At 45.8% G+C, this 25,224-nt stretch overlaps 1 protein-coding gene across 4 annotated transcripts in view; it reads right to left on the bottom strand.

Moving 5' to 3' along the window:
- The window catches only part of LOC146401912 (uncharacterized), a 163,874-nt gene that overhangs the window by 55,949 nt on the left and 82,701 nt on the right, over window positions 1-25,224 (bottom strand). For 2 of the 4 annotated variants that reach the window (XR_014809340.1, XM_084967059.1), the window contains exons 3-4: window positions 2,273-2,469; window positions 1,991-2,036 (exon numbers count right to left, since the gene is read on the bottom strand). The exons of 1 other annotated variant lie outside the window; for it this stretch is intronic. Coding sequence is in view for 1 of the 3 variants with exons in the window: in XM_084967059.1 (XP_084823185.1) it covers window positions 1,991-2,036; window positions 2,273-2,469 (243 nt within the window). In the remaining 2 variants the exon portion in view is untranslated. Of the gene's footprint in view, window positions 1-1,958; window positions 2,037-2,272; window positions 2,470-25,224 lie in introns of all 4 variants that reach the window. One more of the 4 variants, XR_014809341.1, reaches the window with a different exon arrangement.

Here is a 25,224-nt window from a genome sequence, read left to right as displayed (position 1 = left end):
TGCCTAAGACATGCACAGAAAAAGTGTCATTGACTGTGACACCATATGCCAAGGTAGCTGGGAGGCAGGAGAACGAAACATTAAAAAGTATGCCATAAAAAGAGAAATACTGAGCAAATCGATGACATTAGATTAAGAATCTCCATTCAAGGAGTTCCCAGGATGGCACAGCGAAAACGAATCCAACTAGGAACCATGAGATTGTGGGTTTGATCCCTGGCCTCGCTCAGTGGGTTAAAGATCCAGCATTGGAGTTCCCGTCGTGGCGCAGTGGTTAACGAATCCGACTAGGAACCATGAGGTTGCGGGTTCGGTCCCTGCCCTTGCTCAGTGGGTTAACGATCCGGCGTTGCCGTGAGCTGTGGTGTAGGTTGCAGACGCGGCTCGGATCCCGCGTTGCTCTGGCGTAGGCCGGTGGCTACAGCTCCGATTCAACCCCTAGCCTGGGAACCTCCATATGCCGCGGGAGCGGCCCAAGAAATAGCAAAAAGACAAAAAAAAAAAAAAAAAAAAAAAAAAAAAAAAGATCCAGCATTGCCGTGAGCTGTGGTGTAGGTTGCAGATGCGGCTCAGATCTGGCGTTGCTGTGGCAGTGGTGTAGGCTGGCAGCTGTAGCTCCAATTAGACCCCAGTCTGGGAACCTCCATATGCTGCGGGTGCAGCCCTGAAAAAAAATCAAAAAAAAAAAAAAAAAAAAGAATTTCCATTCAAGAAAAAGGCATCCTAGGCAAAGCATAAAAGGCAAACCTCAATTCAGAAGATCTCTGAAAACACATAACTAAAGAAATATCAGTATCCAAAACAAAACAAACCTACAAATTAATATGCAAAAACAATTAAGCCAAATTTTTAAGAATGAACAACTATCATCAACAGGCACGTCACAGGAGGGGGCCTATGAATGGTGAGTGAGGTCCAGATTCTCAACTTCTTTAGACTCAAGGAACTTATGTTGACTTTTCAATAAGAGATTATTTTGTACCCACCAGACAGCAAAATTTAAAATTACAATGAAGTCAATCTGTGACCAAGAGCTGTTCACCAACTCCCAGTTTTGTCTTCTTCCTGGGCAAAGAGTACAATGACATGTCAGTGGCTGGTGTAGGCAGGGGCGGCCACGTGTGTCCTTCCAACCAGGGACGTGTGAGTGAATTCACCACCTTCAGGCCACCTTCAGGCTCATCTTCTGCATGAGGTTAAGGATGACGACCCCCACAGTGGCCTTGAAAGGCTGGTATTAAAAAAGGCAGAGCTGCCCATCAGCCCAGGTCCCTGAAGGACAAAGTTGGAACAAAGCCGCCATGTTAGGGACACCTTCTCTGGATTTTTTTTTTTTTTTTTTTGCTTTTGTTTTTGCAGAAATAAGCAGTTGGGTTTGAGTCACTACATATTCAGGGTCTACGCATTATCACAGCCCATCCCATGCTCAGGAAAACAAAACTGGGAGTGGCAATCTGGAGACCTGGACTCTCATACAATAAACTTGAAGATGTGCATACCTTTGGAGCAAGAAATTCCACGCCTATAGATTGTAGAGAAACACACGCATATCAGGAATATTGAAGAATCTTCAGCCAGCACTATTTTGTAAAAGCGAAAACTAAAAACCATCCCTCGACAAAGAAGATGGACAAATACACGGTGATAAACACATTGTGATATGTGTGTGTATCTATATGTATGAGTGTATACACATGTCTATATGTACATATATGTACATACACACATGCTCCACTGAGATATTGCATATGTTATTCAGATTATCTTTTTCTCCACATTGTATTTGGAGAGTCATCCGTACTGAGTAGGGTAATTTTATTGTCATTCATTTTTATTGCTGTATAATATTCCTGTGTGTGTGTGTGTGTGTGTGTGTGTGTGTGTGTGTGTGAATCTCTAGACACAACTAGGAGGGGGAAATTGCAACTTTCAGAAATAAATGCACTATAACTTCCCACCTTGAACTACATATGGTTCAGGGAGTACTCACTCGGAAGACAAAGGGTGGCTAATCCCAGATTCAGTAGCGTCGTTACCTGTGGGAAAGAGGGTTGAGATCAGAGAGACTCGATGTTCCAACCCTTGACCTTACACCGTGAGTCCATCAGTGTTGGTCTGATCTTGAATCCTTAAGCCTTACCTATGCCTCATGTTATTCCATATGCCTCATGAAGTAATAAATATGGAAGAGAATGAAATACACACACACACACACACACACACACACACGTGTATTTATGTCTAAGTCTGCAGGGGGCTGAGGCATACAAACCAGGAGGCTGTCGCCGTGATCCAGGACAGCAGGAGACAGCGAGCAGTAGATTTGCTGGTGGCTGTTCAGGGGTAAGCTTGGCAGGGGTTGCTGACCCCATGGAGGTGGCTGCCGAAGGAAAGGGGTGTGTCTCAGGGCGACGCTTAATTGTCTGGCTTGCCCGCATGGATGTGAACGTCACCTGTGGATTCAGTGCCCTGGGAAATATTAAGAGAGGATACATTTGAGGAAGATGTTCCAGTGACTCAGGATGAGCACAGAGCGTGAGCAGAGCCAGGAATCCAGCGCTTCAATGAATGAAGGGTGATTTCCTCAGAGGTACGAGCAAGAGGGATGCGGAGGGCAGATCAAAGGAGTGAGGTACCTTTTCTCTTTTAAAGAAAAGGATGAGGAGTTCCCATCGTGGTGCAGCGGAAACAAATCCAACTAGGAACCATGTTTCGGGTTCGATCCTTGGCTTTGCTCAGTGGGTTAAGGATCTGGCATTGCTGTGAGCTGTGGTGTAGGTCACAGATGCAGCTTGGATCTGGCACTGCTGTGGCTGTGGTGTAGGCTGGCAGCAACAGCTCCGATTAGACCCCTAGCCTGGGAATCTCCATATGCCATGGGTGCGGCCCTTAAAAAAAGATAAATAATAAAATAAAATAAAATAAAATAAAATAAAATAAAATAAAATAAAATAAAATAAAATAAAATAAAATAAAATAAAATAAAATAAAAATAAAGGATGAGGTGATGACAATCTGGAAGCAGAAGCACACTCTCCATCCTGAAGTACGCCAGGTCTGAGAGACTAAGCAGAGAGCCACTAAAGGGGAGGGAGTCAGGGAGGGTTAGGAAGACATCATGGCTGGGTACCATTTCAGCTCCAGATACTAGGAGGTGAAGAGGGAGCTTCCGGAAGAGAGGTGAGGATGCTTGGGAAATGACCCCAGTGAAGGGAAAGCTCAGAGACCACCAGGAATGGTGATGGGAGGTGGGCGTTTACAGAGAGCTGGTCAGAAAGAAGCACAGCACAGCTTGAGTGCCTGGGGTTGCAGTGGATGGGGGACTCTGGTTTGGGGTGATGTCCAATGAACCTCCAAAGGAGACAGAGGGTGGATTTAGGTGCAGAGTCTGGGGAGGGCTGCTGGGAAAAAGACAGGGCTTGCAGGCTCATGGCCAGTTAGCTTGATTCCCGCGAGCTGGGGGGGATCAGATGACGCAGAGGTTACAGTCTCTGTTCATCAGGACTCCAGGGACCAAGAAGTGTCAGGGTCTATAGTCCTTGATGGGTGGATGCATCTGCAGGATGGAGTTTGTGCTGGAAGCCAACAGGGGTGCAGTGGGCAGGCAACCCCCAAGGTTGAAAACTCTTCCCAGAAAGGGCTTAGGAATAAAAATGCCAAAGTGATACCAGTTCCAGCCCCTAGAGAGCTCGTCTTCTTAGGAAATAGCAACTCAGTAACGTATTCCCAGCTCCCCGTTTGACAGCGGGGGAAACTGAGGCTCGGGGAATTGAGGAAGCTTGCCCAAGGCCACGCAACTAGAAAGCAGCAAAAATAGACACCAGTCTGCTTGGCTCTGCACCACACCACCCAGCCTCGGAGCAAGTTTCTAAATAACAGAACACGTTGGCTGAGCAAATCAGGCCAGTGCGGCTGTCTGTGCTCTCTGGGAACACTCGGGAAGCATCTGGAATTCTATTTTGGAGCACCATCCTAGAATGCCCTTCTGTCATCCCTTGCCACCTTCACAACACTGGCGACGCTGACATTTATATTTTTAAACCTTTTTTTTTTTTTGTCAAAATTAATGCTAGCAGTCCCAGGTGCGGGAGTCTACCCCATGGAGCACCTGCAGAAATGGGAATAAATTGTAAACAAAAATTCCCAGGATTACATAAGACATTAAAATTGGAACAAAAACTTTGAATTTCAACCAGTTCCATTTTGTCCCTAATAGCAAAGGCTGAACAATGGAGAAACCCTTTGTCTATTCAAAGGCTTCCAAGAACAAAGGAAATTGTCCCCAAATAAAGCAATAACCTAATACCATATTAATAACAACCTTGCCTTTGTAGAGCCTGCTTAGCTTTACAAAGCATCTTTACATCTGCCGTCTTGTGGGGGGGTGGCTCGAGGCACAATTGTAGTTATTAAACAAAACCAAGAGTTTATTATAAGGTTATAGCTGAATACCTAGCAATCTTCCTTCCACTTTAAAACCAGAATTAAACTTTCTCAAACGCAGTTCTGTTAAGATCACTTCTGGGTCATGAAACACCTGAATCCTAAATCCTCACTGGCCTCAGAATGAAGTCCAGAGACCCTACTATGGCTGGGGACACGTGGCAATCGGACTCCTGATATGTTTTCAGCCTCGTTTCCTAAGTGGAAATGTGGTCAAGGGGTCAGGAACCCCAGTAAGGCCTGAGAACAGATCCAAGTTCGAATCCTCCCTCTGTATTTTGTGGTTCTACATTGCTGAGAACCTTCTGTGCTCAGCTGTAAATGGAATTAGCAATAGCTATGCCCCGTGGGCTGCTGGAGCTTAAACGCGGTAAATCCATGAGACGGCATGTGACATAATTAGGAATATTAGCCACTGACACTATTCTGACCCATGCTGTCCCCTCAGTCTCAAATACCCACACCCTCTCTCACCTCCTCCTCATTGTGCAAATTTCTCCTTGAAGAAGTACAAGGTCAAATGTTTCTAGGACAAATCGATCTTCCCTTTCTCTGGGCCCCCGTGGGGCCATGTCACAGCGTGACCACCTTATGTCCTAAGAAGGTGCCATGCTTCCCTTCTCACCAGAGCGTGACCTCCTTGGATGTGGGCCCACGTGAGATTCGTTCCCGCGACACAGAAGAGTGAAGTGGGAGATTCAAATCTTGCAGAAGTTAACGGTCAAGTGTGGGACTGGCCCTTTCTAAGACTGCCCAGGGAGAGCCCTCCTGAGCCCGGTCCAGTGAAGACTGGTCCCCCTTCCCACCACCCTCTGCTACAGTCTTCCCAGCAGCTATCTCAGGAGCTGGTCAAAAGGAATGCCACATCCTAAAGGAAACGGTTGTGCCTTTCACCGGTCCCCTGTGGTTAGACGCGCTGGGAGCAAATCTGAGGGTGGGTGCAGATGAAGGAACCAACTCTTATCACCCCCGCTATGGTGCCAGGCTGGCAGTTCCACAAAGAGCATCTCCTGAGATCAGCCTAACAGCCCACCAGTCTTATGGAAGAAAAATCAAGGTCCAGAAAGAGGAAGTGATGTGCTCGAGCTCACAGAGCTGGTAAGCGGCAGGGCTCTAACACCCCTGAACCCGCATTCTCTCCAGCATCACAATGCTTCAGCTGCTCAGATGCCTCTGTGAGGCCATTTCTTACAAAGCCCATATGCAGGTGCGCGAACACACATACACACACGCATATACATGTGCACATTCATGCATGTATTGATTGCCACCACACCTCACCGCCACACACCAGCCTCCAGGAGAGAAGTTGACCCAGTGATGCAGAGGGTCACGCAGACACATCTGAACCTATTTAAAGGGATCTGGAGTTCCTTAGGTGTAGATCACAGGATAATAACTGAGAGGAGTCCCGCTTTGAGAACAAGGGAAGTCTGAGTCAGCAGAAGAGGCTGGTGTGTCCCGAGGTGGCCTCAGAGACACAGGATCTGCAAGTCAGCAGGAAGCCTTCTCCTGATCCCAACAGCATCCTTCACCAAGATGCACCATGCCTGGGGGTATTTCTTTGCAGAAAGTGGCACCCTTCCCAGGAGTTCTCTCGGGAACCTGATGGCAAGCTTGTGAGATGAGGAGAGAGATGCCCTTACTGACAGGTTAGGAAATGGAAGTCACTGAAAATGGGACACGCCAAGGTCACTTAACTCTCAGACACAAACACTGGCTCCAACGTCAAAGCTTCTCCACTGAAGGAAGAGGCCCCCCATGTACCCTCCAGGAGAGGACGGGATAAGGCATCATGAGCAATTGGCCAGAAAGAACGGCCATGAAGGGAGCAGGAAGAGGTGTCAAGGAGCCTGCTGGAACACGGAAAGAGGGTGAAGCCCCTTCCTTCTCAGTGTGTTGGAGCTTCTTCTGCAATGGGAATATCACCTGCCACACACAGAGTCTAGAAGGTTCTCCTGAGCTTCTAATGTGGTCCCACAAGGAACAGGGTCTAGCACAGCGTCAAAAACAAGGCAGGAGCTCAGTGAACATCAAAAGCCTTCCTCTCATGCCTCCTGTAGCTTCAAATGCTCTACAGAAGTGTATGGAAACCTCCCTAAGAGCAAGGATCATGCCAAATAACCGTGCAAAGCCCAACACGGTCTTAGCATCAAAGTAACATGGCAGCATCTGCTATGATGTCAGCACTCCCGTCATGCTTGTGGTACCCCCAGGGCATCAAAGTGCCTCATCAGCTCTGGCAGTGTTACGAAGCCCCTGTCCTCCTGAGAGGAGGAGGGTGCTGAGAGATACAGAGAAATTGCTAGGGTACCGCCACTGATAACTGACAGAGTCAAAAATGAAAACCCAAGTCTTTGTTTTAAAATAAACTACTATTTTGGAACAGGTTTAGATGTATAGAAACGTTGCAAAGATAGCACAAAAAGTTGCAAAGATAGAGCTTCCTCACCCTGCTTCCCTCTGGTTAACATCTTCCACGATGGGATATCTTTTTCAAAACTTAGAAGCCCCCATTTTGACACTGCTGTTAATGGAACACACTTTTTTTCAGATTTCCCCTGTTTTTCCACCAGTGTCACTTCTCTGCTGTGGTTCAGGGTACCAACCACGCTGCACTTATGCCTCATGCCTCCTTTGTTCCTTTGGGTCTGTGACACTTTCTGTCTTCCCTTGTTTTTTCATGACTTAGTTTTGAGAAGCACTGGTCAAGCATTTCATAGGATGTGCCTCAATTCTGAAAAGTCAAGCCTTAGTCTTAGCCTTTAGGTTGGTTCTCCTTTCACTCACCCACAGCTGCTCCATTTCATGGAAAATTCCCTGAAGCCAAAACTCCACCAGAAAGATGATAAGCTCTGGTTTCCCTCATCAACTCCTAGCCAAGAGCACGCCGTGGTCACCCCACACCCCAGCACCCACAGGACTGGCCAGTTCTGTCCGAAAGAACGTTCTTCAGTGATGCTCTGAATCTACACTGCCCAACATGGAGCCACCAGTCCTACGTGACTATCAGGCGCTTAGCCTGTGGTTAATGTGCCTGAGGAACAGAATTTCTAATTTTGTTTTATGCTAATTAATTGAAATTTAAACAGTAATAAGTTGCGGCTGGGGGTGCCCCTAGTGGCTACAGGGCAGAGCTGGCCCAAAACCAAAGCAAAGTTAGATCTTGAGGATAAAGGAGGGATTGAGAAGGATGCGTTGCCTCGTACAGGTTGCTACTAATTAGAAATGTGCCAGAAAGAACCATAAGTCATGGGGGGGGGGGGGTGGCTGTAGAATCCAATGTTTTCCAAACTGGCTTCCTTGAGGGACCTCAGGTGTACATCAGAAGACAGGTAGGGGAGAGTGGATTGGGCTAGAAGAGACGTTGGTGTGGCGATGCACACACGTGCTTCCCACCCTTGGTCCCACTCTTTCCAGCCTCTTCACTCACCACATCTTTGCTTATAACCGGGAAGTAGGGTGAGTTACTAGGGAAACGAGCACACAGAAAACACTAGCTGGTGTGTTCACTTTATTGACACATTTATTTGGCCTACTGTAGACCTGGCAGGCCACACTAAAGCACAGTGCCCACTGCCCCCGCCCACTCCACCCCAGGAATGAAAGGCCAAACTTGGCCGTGGACTCCTCACATTTCCCCCTCGGAGGGCTGCAAATGCCTCTTGTGGTTTGGGTCACTGAGACCATCTAAGTATTCGTTGAGAAAAAAAAAATGCAATGTGAGGAGTTCCCGGTGTGGCCCAGTGGGTTAAGAACCTGACATAGTGTGTGTGAGGTTGCAGGTCCTATCCCTGGCTTTGCTCAGCGCATTAAAGGATTCGGTGTTGCCATGAGCTGTGGTGTAGGTTGCAGACGTGGCTCAGATCCAGGGTTGCTGTGGCTGTGGTGTAGGCTGGCAGCTGCAATTCAAGCCCTAGCCTGAACTTCCACATACTGCAGGTACAGCCCTAAAAATAAAAATAAAATGATGCAACATTATATGTTCACACCCTCATATCAAAATCACATTTTCATCCTTTGGCAGACAGGCTTTGTAGATGACCCAAGCCTCATCTATTTCTTCCTTGCAAGCAGAACCCCATTTTTACTTGGGTGGCAAGGTGGCCAACCTCACACAAAGAATGAACAGTGGTCTGAGGCAGCCCGGGGAGCCACTCTCCTTACCAGATACACACTTTCCCAGGCTCCCTTGCAGCAAGACATGGTCATGTGACACAGTTCTGGCCAATGAAACTCAAGAAGAAATCTACCAGAAGGAGAGTTCTGAGAAAGACACTTCACTCTTTAATCACAGCGATAGATGCAAAAGACAGTTCCTCGCTCTCCCTACCCTAAATATGGACTTGATCTGCAGAATCTCTGCAGCCCTTTGGCAACCATAAAAGAACAAGCAAGAAGATGGGACGTGAAGGACTGCAGAGTGGACAAAGAGAAGGCTCCCAACCACATCTCTAAGCTACTGAATGACCTTTGGAATTGCCCAGGTCTGGTTTTGGGGCTAAGTGAGATAATACATATTTTAAAACAGCATTAAGCAGGGTTACTTTTACTAGTGATAAAGCATATCTGTCCTGTCTTCAGTTTACAGGAGAATCTTCTTGAATACAATGTTCTGAGACTGAGAGCAAATTTGCAGGCAAACCACTGACCTCGCAGGTCCTCTCTTTGGATAGGAAGAGGATGCTGAGCAAAGTGACTCTCAAGGTCACTGGCAAGTTAGAACCAGGACACAAACACTGGTCTCTTGACGGTCAATCCACTGTACCTTCAATTCAATTTAAAAAATTATACACCAAACAACCTCCGCTTAGGCCAGTCCTTTGCCTCTCAACCTCTAAATTGATCCCAACCAACCAAAGTGGAGACCTGGGATCCCCAGTTCCATGAGACCCACCACAGAAAGTGACCAGTGACCAAAACAGAGAGAGTTCGCACACACCCATCGCTGCTCCCTCAGAGGAATGGGCACCTGAGACTTCTCCTCTTCTCTCTGCCTGAACAGGAAAAATAAAGTTACTGTCATTACATGCAGAGGAGATCATTTGCAAAATGATAGAGACAGATTTTAGAGTCCTTCAGAATATCTCTTCCTGTAGAAAATTAATTTGGCCTACTTTGTTGGCAAGAGATATTTGGAGGGGTGCCAAAAGACATATGGCAATCAATCAACGGGAAATAAAATAAACACAAATTACAGATTCTTGTCAGAAAGTGAATGTCCTGATGTCTTGCTTTTAAAAGACAAACTTACTTCCTTAGCCAATTGGGCAATTCTAGCTTCTACTGGTCAATTTTGCCAACATAAGACAGAGCAAGTGGCATATCCCAGAGCCAACTGGTCAACCAGAAGAGGTGGCAGACAAGCATGAGAATCCTGAAGGCAAGAGAGGGCACTTTCTTGGATGCTCACAGTCATGCTGGATGGTCTCCGGCACTCTTAAGACTTTGCCCATTCTTGGGGCAGCTCCAGAATCCCCCAGTTGCTCCAGCCTGAACCCCTGAAGCCTGCTCCCCCCGTCGACATTCAACCCTCGCCCGGCCCTGAGCCCATGCTCAGGGCAGTATACAGGGCAGTACGTATACAAAGAGGCAAATCTAGCCAGACGCCAAGGCCTGTGACACAACCTAGTGACTTTGGAGTACAAGGGACCTGGGTTCAAGTCCTGGCCCTGCCACTCGCATGTGAGCTGGGTGACCTTAGGCAAGTCCCTTACAACACTGACCTTTAATTTCCTTATCAACAGAATTAGGCAATGATCACCCCTCCCACATAGATCTGTGATGAGGATTATTGTGAAGTGGCAAGTGTTTGGGAAATGGCTATTATTTATTTCTTAAGTCACATCTATCACTATTAATTTCTTCTGGTGCCTGCTCAGCTTTCCCCTGTTATATTTCCATGGAAGCCTAATTCTTGGTCCTTGTCCTACAGCCTTGCAGCAAAGGTAAAGACCTAGCTGGCTTCAAGGACTCCCGGACTCCCAAGAACTCCTTATAGTTATTGGATACCTGACTGAGCCAAATCCAGGTCCCCCTCTGGACCTCCAGACACTACAGCAAGGCAGATCCTACAGCCTCTGCGGTCCAGATGTTTCTCCCATTGCTCTCTTCCTTGGCCAACTTCGTTCCAGACCCAAAGTAGGAGACCCAGGAGGAGTGCTCCAGCTGTGTTATCTAAGACAATCACCACTGGCCACAATGTGACCATGCCATATTGGTATGTGATAGAAGCATAAACTTCATACCAAATTTAGAAGAGTCAGGACTAAAAAGAGAAGACAAAATATCCCATGAATGATTTTCATATTGACATGTTGAAATTACATTCAGATATAATAGGTTAAATAAAACATACCATTAAAATTAATTTCACCTCTTTTCAACATGAGTATCTCACATTCTATTTCTACGGAATAGTACAGTGCTATAGCAGTGGCCCCAAAGTGTCTTTTTCTAGGGTTTCACTTACTTAGTGCCTTAAAACAACAAAAATGTATTCTCTCATAATTCTAAAGACTAGGAGTTGAGACTTCAGTTGAGCTGTGCTCCCTATGGGGGCTCTTAGGGTTAATCTGTTCCTTGCCTCTTCCAGCTTCCAGTGTCCACCAGCAGTCCTGGGCTTGTGGCCGCTGCAGTACTCTGACCTCTGCTTCCATTGTCACATCACCTCCTCTTGTGTCACCTGCATTCTCACCATCTGTTTCCTACAAGGGCATCTGTCACTGGGTTTGGGGCCCAACCAAATAATCTAGCATCCTCTCCTCATCTTAAGACCATTAACTCAATGATATCTATAGAGACCCTTTTTCCAAATGAGGTCACCCTCTCAGGCTCTGGGGATTAGAACATGGAGATATCTTTTGGGGGCCACCATTCCATCCTACGTCCCCTTCCTCAGCGTTGGTGATAAACCTGAACTCTAATGGATTTAGCCAAGTGACCTAAGGGACAGGCACCCACCTTCTTCCTGACTGTGTCACTGACACAGATAAAGGAGACTCTCCACTGATGAATTACCAACAGGCGCTTCCAAAATGACAAATGCTCAGGGTCAGGAGGACCCTGCTGGATTCTTGGACTACATGTTATGTTCTTCCTTGGGGTGTATTCATTCACAATCATTTTGTGTTTTCAACTACAAGCCAAATGCTGGACTAGCAGGTGAATCTGGCACAGTCCTTATTTTCAAGGTGGCCCAGAGAGTCTGACCTTTGTCATCAGGCTTGCTGGCTTACATTTCTGGTCCTTCATTCACCCCTTTAAAAATAGTCAAGAGCAACACATAGGGAAATATTTTAGTTTCAAGTAAGCGCCAAAGCAAAAGCAGACCTGATCTAGGCAGATATGTATGCCCCTATTGTATATCAGAGCAGTAATGGAGGAGTTTCCGTCATGGCGCAGCGGAAACGAATCCGACCCGGAACCATGAGGATGTGGGTTCGATCCCTGGCCTTGCTCAGTGGGTTAAGGATCCAGAATTGCCATGAGCTGTGGTGTAGGTTGCAGATGCAGCTCCGATTCGACCCCTAGCCTGGGAACCTCCATATGCTGAGGGTGCGGGCCCTAGAAAAAGAAAAAAAAAAAAAGAGTAGTAATGGATGTGTTTGCTGGCCCTTTACTGGAAGAGCCTTTGCTGGGCAGAGTCTTTGCAAATGTCAGTATATTTACTTGAAAGTCTCTTTTTTCTGCTTTGCATAGGACTGCCACTTTCTCTTCCCTCTGGCCTCAGCTTAAACGTCCATTCCTCAAGGAGATCGCCTCTGACTCCTCAATATAAAGTAACTGCTCCCCAAGAAGCACACACATTCAGTGTCATTCTTCACCTTCCCTGCACTGATCAGTGTGTAATTATTTTATGGGCTTGTGTACTTATTTTTGTCTGTTTTTCCCACTGGAACATAAGCTCTGTGAAGTCAGAGTCCATTTTTGTAGTCTCAGTGCCTTGCACACCACCTGGCCCAGAAAAGAGTGGCTAATGGATGAGTAGATAGAGAGATGGATGGATGGAAAAGTGAACAGATGGATGGATGGATGGATGTGTGAAAGAATGGATGAGTGAAGGATGGATGGATGGGCAGTGGAAGGATGGATGAGTGGAGGATAGACAGGTGGGCAGTGGAAGGATGGATGGATGGATGAGTGAAGGATGGATGGATGGGCAGTGGAAGGATGGATGAGTGGAGGATAGACGGGTGGGCAGTGGAAGGATGGATGGATGGATGAGTGGAGGATGGATGGATGGGCAATGGAAGGATGGATGGACGGGTGAGTGGAGGATGGATGGGCAGTGGAAGGATGGATGGATGGATGAGTGGAGGATGGATGGATGGGCAGTGGGAGGATGGATGGATGGATGAGTGAAGGATGGATGGGCAGTGGAAGGATGGATGGATGGATGAGTGGAGGATGGATGGATGGGCAGTGGGAGGATGGATGGATGGATGAGTGAAGGATGGATGGGCAGTGGAAGGATGGATGGATGGATGAGTGGAGGATGGATGGATGGGCAGTGGAAGGATGGATGAGTGGAGGATAGACGGGTGGGCAGTGGAAGGATGGATGGATGGATGAGTGGAGGATGGATGGATGGGCAGTGGGAGGATGGATGGATGGATGAGTGAAGGATGGATGGATGGGCAGTGGAAGGATGGATGGATGGAGGATAGACGGGTGGGCAGTGGAAGGATGGATGGATGGATGAGTGAAGGATGGATGGGCAGTGGAAGGATGGATGGATGGATGAGTGGAGGATGGATGGATGGGCAGTGGAAGGATGGATGAGTGGAGGATAGACAGGTGGGCAGTGGAAGGATGGATGGATGGATGAGTGAAGGATGGATGGATGGGCAGTGGAAGGATGGATGAGTGGAGGATAGACGGGTGGGCAGTGGAAGGATGGATGGATGGATGAGTGAAGGATGGATGGATGGGCAATGGAAGGATGGATGGATGGATGAGTGAAGGATGGATGGATGGGCAGTGGAAGGATGGATGAGTGGAGGATAGACAGGTGGGCAGTGGAAGGATGGATGGATGGATGAGTGGAGGATGGATGGATGGGCAGTGGGAGGATGGATGGATGGATGAGTGAAGGATGGATGGATGGGCAGTGGAAGGATGGATGGATGGAGGATAGACGGGTGGGCAGTGGAAGGATGGATGGATGGATGAGTGAAGGATGGATGGGCAGTGGAAGGATGGATGGATGGATGAGTGGAGGATGGATGGATGGGCAGTGGAAGGATGGATGAGTGGAGGATAGACGGGTGGGCAGTGGAAGGATGGATGGATGGATGAGTGGAGGATGGATGGATGGGCAATGGAAGGATGGATGGACGGGTGAGTGGAGGATGGATGGATGGGCAGTGGAAGGTTGGATGGGTGGATAGATGGATGGATGAGCAGGTAGATGGATAGATAGATGGATGGAAGGATGGGTGGATGAATGACAGATGAAAAGACAGATCATAACTAATTGTGTGAGTACATTATCTGATAGGGCAGGAAGCGTGATGCTACCAGCAGGTCCAGATGAAGCACACTAAGGAATCAAATCCATCCCTGTCCCAGTGCCCTCAGGTGCTAGTGAATGGACCTCAAAGAGAGCAGGGTATGAGCTCTAGTTTAACAGACCTAGAAATGCAAACTACTGAGAGCAGGGAGAATACAGCTGAACACTGTTAAACTGCCCAACTGGGAGGCCCTACAGAAGAGCTACAGGGGGAGGAAGGAAGGAGGGGCTTGACTCACTCTATTCTCACCAACCTTGAAGTTGGCCTGATTGCTCCGTCTGTGTGGTTAGAAAAATTATTTAGTTGTGTGCATTATACTCTGAGTGGGCCGAGTGCATACAATTTATGAGGGGAGCACTTTAATGCATATTTAATAAAGCTGCAGACATTTATACACCAAATCAACAGTGGCAAATGTGTTTGCTTTGCGAGGCTGGCAGTGTCCTGTGGCAATGCCGAGGCTCCCAGGCAAGGCATTTACATTATGAAATATCTCAGCAGAGGGAAGAGGACTTACATCGCCCATAGCTATGCTGAAAAGGGTTGGATAGAGCTAGAGTAATCTGGAGAGATGGGAAAACTTAAGACATCAAAGAGATACAAGACAAAAGAGCTAAATAAAGTGGGAGTGAACGGGGTGAGAAGGTAAGAGGCAGTACGGAGTAAAAATCACCACCATTATTACAGCAATAATTATGAATATCTCTGCCTGTTTACTTTATGCCATACCTTTAGGCATTCCTCCTTTAATCCTTACAACAGCTCTATGAGTGGCTATTTTTATTATTCTCATATTTTACTAAAGAGGAGGTCAGACCTTCAAATGGTTAAGAAACTTCCTCTCAAGGCCAAAGCTCTACAAAGTGTTACAACCAGGATCAAAATCCAGGTAGGCTGAATGTAGAGCCCATGATGTTACCCACACTTTATAGCAGTTACAGAAAGAACATAGCTGAGCCTGAATCTGACATCCATTCCACACCCGGTGGAATGACCAGGGCAGAGGCAGCCAAAGTTGTGGGCTCTCCCTCCTCCTCTAAATATATGACTAGGGAGTTGCTTCTCAGCCGGTCCTGGAAGGAAGGACCCTGTGACTAGCTCAAGTCCCTAACGCCAAAGCGATAGGTGGCACATCCAGGACAAGTTGGTTGAGAAGCAGGTACACCTTCCCCAGGCTCCCTCTCCTCTTCTTTGCCCACCTTGAAAGCCCTTATGGAAAATGTGGAGTTGCTCCCTGGCATTCACACTGAGCTGCTAGGTGAACAAGAACTACACTTGAATATGTGTGTGTGTTGAGCCACTGATACACTGAGGTTTATTTGTTACAGCAGCAAGCATTACCTGACTAATACAAAGGCACTTACTCTGTTACCTAACCTCTGAGTCGCGTTTTCTTCCTCTGCAAAGTGGAGTGAAGAATATATACACCACAAGGCTGCCATCAGATTAGACTACATGTCCCATAGTGTCATGGACAGAGTTTATCATGTCCCGCAGGGTCATGGTCATATGTGAACACATCAAATACACAGAGCTCCTGGATCCTTCAAATTGGCAGCCACTGTGACAGTTAGTTACATTTTTGTACCAAGTGCAGCCAACTTGGTTTCAGCTTACTTTGGGTTTGAAGCAACCTATCCAATCAGCTTTATTTATCGAAGGAAACAAATGAGCACAGTTTTTATTACATTCAGGTTCTGCTATATCCAAAGCAATGGCTGGGCTGGTTTTCTGTACCTGTTCTGTACCGAGATCCAATGCCCTAGCAGATGGCATTCCACTCCCTTCTGGCCCCACGCTTAGAATCAGAGAAAGGGGGTGATTTTTTTTTTAAGCTTATGAAGATGTTTCTAGAACACCCATTATAGCTGTCTGTAGTCTGGAATCACCATGAGCAAAATGTTTGTTCTCAAAGATGAGGCCGTCGGCATTTACAAACATGTGTCCGTGACCCTCCCAGACAAAGAGTGTCTTGTTCTCAAGCCAAAAGCTAATGATGAGAGACTAGTCCTATAAACCATGCATATGGCATAACAGGGTTTACTGATGGATAAAGAAGTGGGAAGAGAGAGAATATAAGCATCCACCCACTCGGCTATTGATGATCAGCTACTGTTTAATTTCTTTAGCTTGGTTAGCTTGATATATATATTTTTTTTTACTTGTATTTTGGAATAAGTATATTCCCACAGGACACTGCAAAAAATAGTAAGAAAAGTCCTCTCTGCTCCTAGTCCTGCTGATCCAAAAGTAACATCTCCCAGGATCATCAGACATATTAAACCTAGTAAATTGATGTTAAGACAATTTGCACACTTTATTCGGGTCTTATTCCACCAGTGTTTTTTGTTTTTTGTCTTATGGCTGCACCCGCAGCATATGGAGGTTCCCAGGCTAGGGGTCTAATCTGAGCTGTAGCCGCTGGCCTACACCACAGCCACAGCAATGAAGGATCCAAGCCACCTCTGAGACCTCTGGCAACACGGGATCCTTAACCCACTGAGCAAGGCCTGGGATCGAACCTGCATCCTCATGGATGCTAGCCAGATTAGGTAACCACTGAGCCACAGCGGGAACTCCTTATTCCACCAGTTGTTATGTATATTTATTTGTGTGTGTGTGCTCCCCTGTGTGTTTCTATGCGATTTTATCACATATGTAGATTTGAGGAGCCACCGAAAGAGTGCTTTTGGTTCTTATTCCTTTATAAAATCTATGCGTGTTTTCAGGGAAAAATGCTAGAAAGCAGGAGTAAAGACAGCAGCAATAATTACTAGAGTTCATCTCCTAGTGAAAACCCGTTTTTATCATCTGAGTGCATTTCCATTCACAGCTCTTTGTCTGCATTTTTCGGGGTTTTGTTTTTTGGGTTTGGTGGGGTTTTTTCGTTTTGTTTTGTTTTTACTTTACAGCTAATTTTTGAACACCTACTATGGGACAGTTACCACAATCATTTACTGTGTTTCTATTTCGCTTCAATCTCCAAACAGATTTGCAAGACAGACGTGAAGATATGATTATCCCTATGTTATACGCGAAAAGATGGAGGCTCCTTGAGCACAAATGCTCTCCCCACATCACACAGTCACCAGTGAGACAACCGATCCGATGTTGTAACCCAGGTTTCTTGCCTCCAAACCTGGCCGCTTTCTATCAGGTCAGCTGCTTCCACAAACACTCCAGCTGAGCAAAAACTCTGCCCATACATTATTCCATTGTATCAGGTCACCTAAAGTCCCGCAATGTCAGCCAGGCAAGCGTGAGCATACTCATTTTAGAGAGAAAGAAACAGAGGTTCTGCAAATGTGTTGGATTATTACGCATGTTACGCATACGCATCTTGTGAGAAGGAAAAATGAACTTGCTCACCGACCTCCTTGCCTTAGTTGAATGTTGAGTGCAATACCAGAGACGGCAGGGAGAGGGCGCTTGCGAGCCAACCGCCCCCAGTTTCTGTACTTGTGTCCCCGGCAAATGGGTCGGAGCAGTCGTTCTTGCCAGTCCTGAATGTGGCTCAGAATCCATCTTAACCCAAAGCGCCAGACAGCCACTCTCCATCCACCAGTTGGCAGTCGACCTGAAATCGACCCTCCCACAGCCCTCCTCTAACCTTGACGTGCTGTGACCTAGGGATGGTCATGGTGCTTGATCTGGGTTCCGCTTAAATCTGCCTTTGTACCTTCCCACGTGGAAGGGAAACAGCCTTTATTCTAACGATTATTTGTACGATTAAAAAACCTATAAAGGCACATATCATATCCGAGCGAATCCTTAGCAATATCAAAGAGCAGAATTTCAATAAGAGTGCTGCATTAAATCTGAGCTGGCAAGAGCTTATAATAAAAGTACAGTAATGAGCAAGCTTTATGATAAAATTAATGTAATTAATTAGTGTTTGTAAAGGACTTCAAGATCACAGGGTGAAAGGTGCCAGCTAGAGGAAAAGTCATCTTAGAAATTACCACTATTATCATCTTAAGACACGGCATATATTATGCTCTATATGAGCATTTCTAAGCATATATTCATGTCCCAGCTATAACTACATTAATTTATAGTAATTTGCAAATCAGGTCTCTGATCAGCCCTGGGAACCCTTTCTGGATCTCTAAGTAGATGAGGTTATGACTCAAGTGGTATTTTAAACTCTATCCTGTGATAACCTATTAGAACGAGCAGCCCCAGACCCCCATGCGTGCTCAAGTTAGAGATTCAAATTATAGCTGACACGCATGAGCCCTAAGGTGCGTTCTTGTGCTCGGTGGCATGTCTTTGGGGGTTTGGTTGGGTTTTATTAAAAGCAGGTCTATGAACATCTCTTTAGCCCTTAATTTTTCAACTTTCCAGGATTCATACATTAACTGCTTCTCTCTGATCTTATTATAGTCCCTGAGGTCAGTACCCCCTCTTGGCTGTCACTGTGTCCCCCAGAATGCGTGGAACCAAGTCTGACATGCCATAGATCTCAGGGAATTTTGGCTGATGCGGAATGTGCAACTCGAAGGTTGCACATCCAACATAGGTCTTTTATTTCTAACCATCCCCACGGACTAGTCCATTTGAAAACAGAATATTATATTTATGAACTAGACCGCACAATTTCTATTGGGCTTTGGGGTACATTAAAAAAAAATTTAAGCTAATTGTTTGATAATAAAAGTCACACCAGTAGGGAATTTGGAAAATAAAGAGAAAAATAGACTAAAGAATACTCTGGAGCATTTCCAGTTGTTGCTTCCCCCAGGCATTTTTATCTTACAGGCCACCACCGCTGTCATTATCACAATTACCGACATTCCTGCTCAAAGGTTCTGGCCAGGGCGTGTCTTACCAAGTCCATCTTTGGGGAGGGAGAAAGTAATGAGTCGAATCGGTTTCCTGTACACGGATGCGCACAAGAGACCGGTTAAGATGGGGACCATGGGAAGAGATTCTTCTTCAGTCCGTTAACGGGCACGGTGGTGAGTTTAATGAGCATTGGACCTGGCCACAGACATCTGGAGTTGGAGCGCTGCCTGTCACTTACTACCAGTATGATCCAGGCCAGGTCACTTTCTTTGTCCATCAGTGTGCTTCCTTGCTTGTCAAAAGGAGGGTGAGAGAGTGGTTAGATATTGTACCACACCACACACACACACACACACAACTAACATACATGCACATGCACCAACCTACCCTCCAGGAGGTACTGTGGCAGACATTACAAACCCATCCCAGAGCAACTTCCCCACTGAGCCCAAGCACAGCCTCAGAACCCCTCACACAGCCCTCAGGTCACCTCTATTCGCCATTTGAGAAGAAACCCAAGTTCCATTTAGCTCCAAAGACATAAATTGTGCTGTCATTTTGCAAAATCCTGTTTCTAACAGCATTGCAAGAAAGCATCAGTGTCTCAGTAAATGCATTTTGTTTTTCCGTGAAAGCTTTTCTGGCTGCCACATTTTACGAAACTTTACAGAAATTACAATAACCTTTAAAAACCAAGTAAAGTAAAAACATCCTTATTAGAATGTTCAATTAGAAACGCAAACACACTCTGCTCCACAATCTCCAAATGTAATTGTTTAATAACAACACATAAATTAAAGAGAAAAGTACAAAACAAAATGCCCAGGGAACAAATTGTGCTCTTTAGCTGATGGGCGATGGGAACGTTTCTCAAATGGCTTGCTTGCTGCACCGTCATCCGACTGCACGCGTGGACGAACGAGGCCTGCACTGAACAAAGCTCTGAATATTTCCTCAGCTGTCAGTGTTGGCCTATCATCTTGGAAAACCTCAGGAGAAATCAAAAAAGGTAGCCCTAGTATATATATGAACATGCTTTACAAAACCTCAGGTTTCCATAGCATTTCACCAGCGTATTTTTTTTTTCTTTTTTTTTTTAGGGCCACACCCAAGGCATATGGAGGATCCCAGGCTAGGGGTCAAATCAGAGCTGTAGCCACTGGCCTACACCACAGCCACAGCAACGCTGAATCTGAGCCGCATCTTCAACCTACACCACAGCTCATGGCATCACTGGATCCTTAACCCACTGAGCGAGGCCAGGGATTGAACCTGCGTCCTCATGGATACTAGTCAGATTCGCTTCCACTGGGCCACAACAGGAACTCCTCTATGTTTCACTTTTTATAAAAAGCATTTGGACGCAAACACCATTTCTTACAATCTTTGTATTGTGGTTGATTTACAATGTTGTATTAGTTTCAGGTGTACAGCAAAGTTTTATACACACACACACACATATATATTCTTTTCCAGACTCTTTTCCACTGTAGGAAAAGATATTGTGAAATTCAGTATTATAAGATATTGAATGTAGTTCCCTGTTCTGCACAGTAGGTCCTTGTTGTTTATCTATGTCACGTTCAGTGGTATTACCTGTTAATCCCAAACTCGTAATTTATGCCTCCCCCAAACACCATCTCATTTCATCCTGGCCCCAATCTCATGAGCCCATGTTCTTATCTTTCCCGTTTACAGATGGGGAGATGAGGTCTGGGTGAAGTTCAATCCCAGGCAGCCCTGAGACGTCAGCAGGGCAAGCAGACCTAGAAGGCAGTTCATGGCTGTTTGACGCCACAGAGTCCTGAGATGCACGGAGCAGAGCCTCACACGTCCCTCTGAAATACTAGCGCAGCCTCCCTGACCAACCCGGGAGCAAACAGAGGCCTGGAAGGTACAGGAACTCACCCAAAGTCACAAAACAAGGCCAGACCTAAAAGAGGTCATTGGAGTCCTCTCCACAAAAGAGAGACAGAGCTACTTCTACCTGAATAAAAGGGGGACTGAGGAAGGGGTGCTGATGCAGTAAATGGGGGCATGGCAGGTAGAGGTAGGGCTGGGAGGGGGGTGACTTAGCATGTCCGGAAGGAACGTTTGATGAGAACACAGCCATGGCCGTTCATTTACAAGCTGTCTGTGACTGCTTTCATGTGACGGTAGCAGAGCTATGTAATGGTCACAGAGCCTATGAGGCCCTTGAGGCCTGAAATATCTACTACCAGGCTCTTTGCAGGAAAAGTTTGCCGACCCATGTATGTGGTGAGTCCTGGCGTGGCTCCACTTCAGATGACACGTATGGCCTTAAGCGAGACTCATCTGCGCTCCAGGCCTCAGTTTCCCCATGTGCGTCATATCTGCCTTGGGAGGACTATTCTCCAAGCCCCCATCAAGCTTACCCTTCTGCACTACCCTCCCTTTGTGTATCTTAGGTTTTTTTTCTCTGATTTAGAGCTCAGGTTCGACAACCCATACTGATAACTCCACTGGTAGTAACTAGACCAGGGGCCTGGGTTGGGGGGACAAAAATGAAGCCTCTTTTAGGCAATTTCCACCATCTCAGATAGTTTTGGGATGAAGATACTGGCAAGAACAAGGTTTCTGGGAAACCTGCATTTCTCTCACTTCTTGAATGCAAAGTAACTTTATAAAATACTTCCAGAAGTTCCTGTTGAAGCACAGTGGGAATGAGCCTGACTAGCATCCATGAGGATGCAGGTTCGATCCCTGGCCTTGCTCAGTGGGTTAAGGATCCAGCATTGCCATGAGCTGTGGTGTAGGTCACAGACGAAGAAGGCATCCCGCGTTGCTGTGGCTGTGGTGTAGGCCGGAAGCTGTAGCTTCCATTCAACCCCAAGTCTGGGAACTCCCATATGCCATGGGTGTAGCCCTAAAAAGCAAACAAACAAACAAACAAACAAAAACTTCCACTGTCTCCTCTGATCCTTACAATCTTCTGAAGATCTGTCTGCAATTTATAACCAAGAAAACTATGGCTCAGAGAAGAGACCAAACCCAAGTAGCTGAAATTCAGTCCACGGAAAACTTATGTCCTCACCCCAAGCCTTTCCTTCCTATTGCACACGACCTCACGTGGTCAGCAGCCATCTGGTCCTGGCCGAAATATTCATGAGCATATTTGGGCTGTACCAAATGGTTCTGGACAGGACCAAGTATCAAGGACCCTTTGGCATGGACCAAATGTCTTATGGATGCTTTGGACAAGACCCAAAGTCCTGCAAATATGGACCTTTCATCAGGGACCAGCAGTCTCATGGGTCAGATGTCTGTGGATGTCCCGGACAGAACCAACTGTCCTTCAAGGCCTCACGCTAGTCAATGGGCAAAACAATTAGCTTTTGGATTTAATGCTGCCCTTATCCATCTTTCTGTTACCGTCGCTACAAAATGCCAGATTGGTTCTCTAAGAACATGACTGATCTGAGATCTGTAAAAAGAACTTTTTATTTTTATTTTATTCTAAAAAATAAAAATAAAAATAAAAATGAAATGTGCTCTTCCGTTCAGTCACGCCCTTGAAATTGTGGGGAGACCTGAAATACAGGAAAATAGAAAGGTGCCCGTAGCTCATTCATGCATTTCGCCAACAATGCAGCCAGCACCTACTACGTGCCCTGCTCAGGGTTAGTTTTGGGGGATGGAGGGTGAGGGGAAGGTACTCAGGCGAAGACACAGTGGCCTTCAAGCGGCTCTCTCAACATTCTGCCTGGAGAAGCCTTTAGTCGGATGCACAGGATTCTCATGTGGCCTTTCTGTTTTCTAGGTTTCTGCCAATAATAGTTTTATTCATCTCTCTGCCAGCAGCTAACTTGGTACCCTTGCCCCCAGCCTCCAATAACACTGTCCTCACCATCCAGTAAGTTCTTACCCCCCATCTCCAGAAGGTCCTTCCGGCTCTGCTGGAAGAGCAGAATTAGAGCTGACTGCTTAAAGGAAGAAGTGCCAAAGGAGCTGAACCCATGACTTCCAACGCAGGACTCCAGGCACAGCTTCTGGAGCCTGATGGGTTGGTTGGAATCCCAACTCCTCCACTTACTAATTAGTCTGATCTTCAACAACGTATGTGTTCCTCAATTTCCTCCTCTGTAAAATGGGCATAATAATAGTTCCTACTTCTTAGGTTATTGAGAGGATGGAACACAAGAGTTTCATACTTGAACCTTCAGTTTAACTCAGCAAATACTTACAGAGCACCCATGCCTGACAGGCAGTAAGGAATGGCTCTTTCTTTAAGATGCTCTTTGTCTCTGAAGACATCAATGACTAAGAACTATTGTTTGTTTGGTTATTTGATTTTTACAGCAGGTAAAGCCGAGTCTCAGAGAATTTAAGTGTGTGTCTTGAAGCCTCAGAGTTTATTCACCACTGGGGTCAGGAGCAGTGCCAAGACTCAGCCCAAACCATCTCCACACCCCATACTGACTCTCTCCAGGGTCCCACGTGTCAGGTCTTCATCCTTGGCTGAGTCACAGAGACTATTTCTGGAAATATTGCAAGGTGAAATAAAACCTATATTTTAAGAATGGTCATATATCTTATTCACGTTATATACATATAATAATCGATCCCCACACACACACATTTAGGATTCATAATTATTTAAATCGTGTCTTGAGATGACCACTTATTGCATTTTGAAACGTTGCAGGTTACCCAAAATAGATGTCACTTTGACATAAACTTCCCGACTTTCTAAATCTTGCTTCCATAATGCTTGAGGCGAAAAATTTCATCTAAATATTATTGAATTCCAGCACGACATTAGCATGCAGAGATATTTACAATAACAGAGCCATTACAACTCAATCAAAAGCTGATTTCAGCCAGAATTATGCAGAATTAAATCTTGCAGGATTCAAATTATTAAAAATCAGAGACTCAATAAAGTGTGGTCTGGAAGTCCCATTTATCAAGGGAGTCGAAGTGCCTCCACAGTTAGAGTGACTTCTTCATATATATTCTGCAAGAATTTGCATGCATTTTAAAAGATCAGAGTTTAATTCTTATGGAATTCAAGTAACTATGCTATATTTATAAGGCAATGGAAGCCAGCTCTGAAACTCTTCTCTCTATTTCCTTTCCACATCTCACATTTTAAATGCATTGGTTTTTATTTCTGGTTCCCACTGGATAGACAGATCTGCAACGAGACCACAAGCACAGAGAGGATAGTTTACTCCAACAAAGGCTAAATCAGGGTGGCAACAGAGGTAGCTAGAGGAAATCCAAAAACATTTATAAAGCTTGTTATGCAATTAATGTGCTAGAAATGCTCCTCATATATATACATGATCAAGCTTGATCATATCATATATATTTTTTTTTCCTACCAGGATCCTTTCCAGAACATTTCATCTAAATAGAAAAAAAGAATTCATTTCTAAGAAAAGAGAAAGGTAGCTAGACATAAGAGAAGAGAAAAGAAAAGAGAAAGGAGAGAAAAAAGATAAAAGAATCCACCAGGTAGAAACATAAGACTTTTACATCTGCATGGAGCTTAATATCCAAGAAGCCATTTCTCTTGACAAACAGAATTTACGTAACATCTATTAAGTCAAAGACAGATGAATGAGGCATAGATCCCTCATTCTAGCACCCAGTCAGGGTTACTGGGATATGAACAGATATTGACAATCTAGGACTAACAGTGACCACAAAGACACAGACAAACATTCCTATCCATCGGGATTGCAATCACTTGCAGTGCATAAAAAACATGAGCACAGGTCGTCCATAGGCTGTCCAGGACTAAGACAGCATGGCCATAAAGAGTCTAGCTGTCTTCCCACCATCTCCTAGGCCACTCTGAGTGTATGGATTTCTGTTTTCCCACATATTGTCTCTTGTTTGCAAGAGGGCTGCCTGACCTCCAGATATCGCATCTTCATCCAGGCAGAAAGAGAGAATGGTAAAGGTCAAAAGAAGGACATCCTGCCGGGGACTCTAACTACATTGGTGAAAACTGCATCCCATGGTCACCGTTCACTGCATGAGGGTCTGGCAAAGTGAGTTTTTAATAAATACTCACAGGAGATGGGTATAGGGTGCACATCCAGCAATGTTTGGCCTGTGGAACCACAGAGGGAAGTTTTTGAGAACAGATGCTACTGACCTTTGCGCGGAAGATAAAGAGAAAGATTCCAAGCAAGGCAGCCACACCACCAAGTAAGTGGCTGTAAAAGCAGGATGAGAGCTAATGTTGGCTGAACCCTCTCCGTACATGCCTCATTGCATTTACTGATCACAGCATCTCATCATAGCCTCCATATTTTCCTGAGGAAGACACTAAGGTCAGAAGAAGTTACGTGACTTGTCCAGGGTCACACAATCAATAACCAGACTCTAAACTTGACCTCGCTTCCTGGTCAGTCTGGCCAGAGTATGGAGGATAAATGAGAGCAGGGAGGCCAGGCGTTGTTCCTCTCCTCAGTTCATCAATGTCTGATCAACATCAAGGCCA

This window comes from Sus scrofa, chromosome 7 (genome assembly GCF_054392235.1).
Source record: "Sus scrofa isolate SSC_HxYL_T2T_F1_AM1 chromosome 7, Sscrofa_HxYL_maternal_Yorkshire_Landrace_v2.0, whole genome shotgun sequence".
NCBI classification, from domain to species: domain Eukaryota; kingdom Metazoa; phylum Chordata; class Mammalia; order Artiodactyla; family Suidae; genus Sus; species Sus scrofa.
This window is presented reverse-complemented; position numbering and strand designations above follow the sequence as displayed.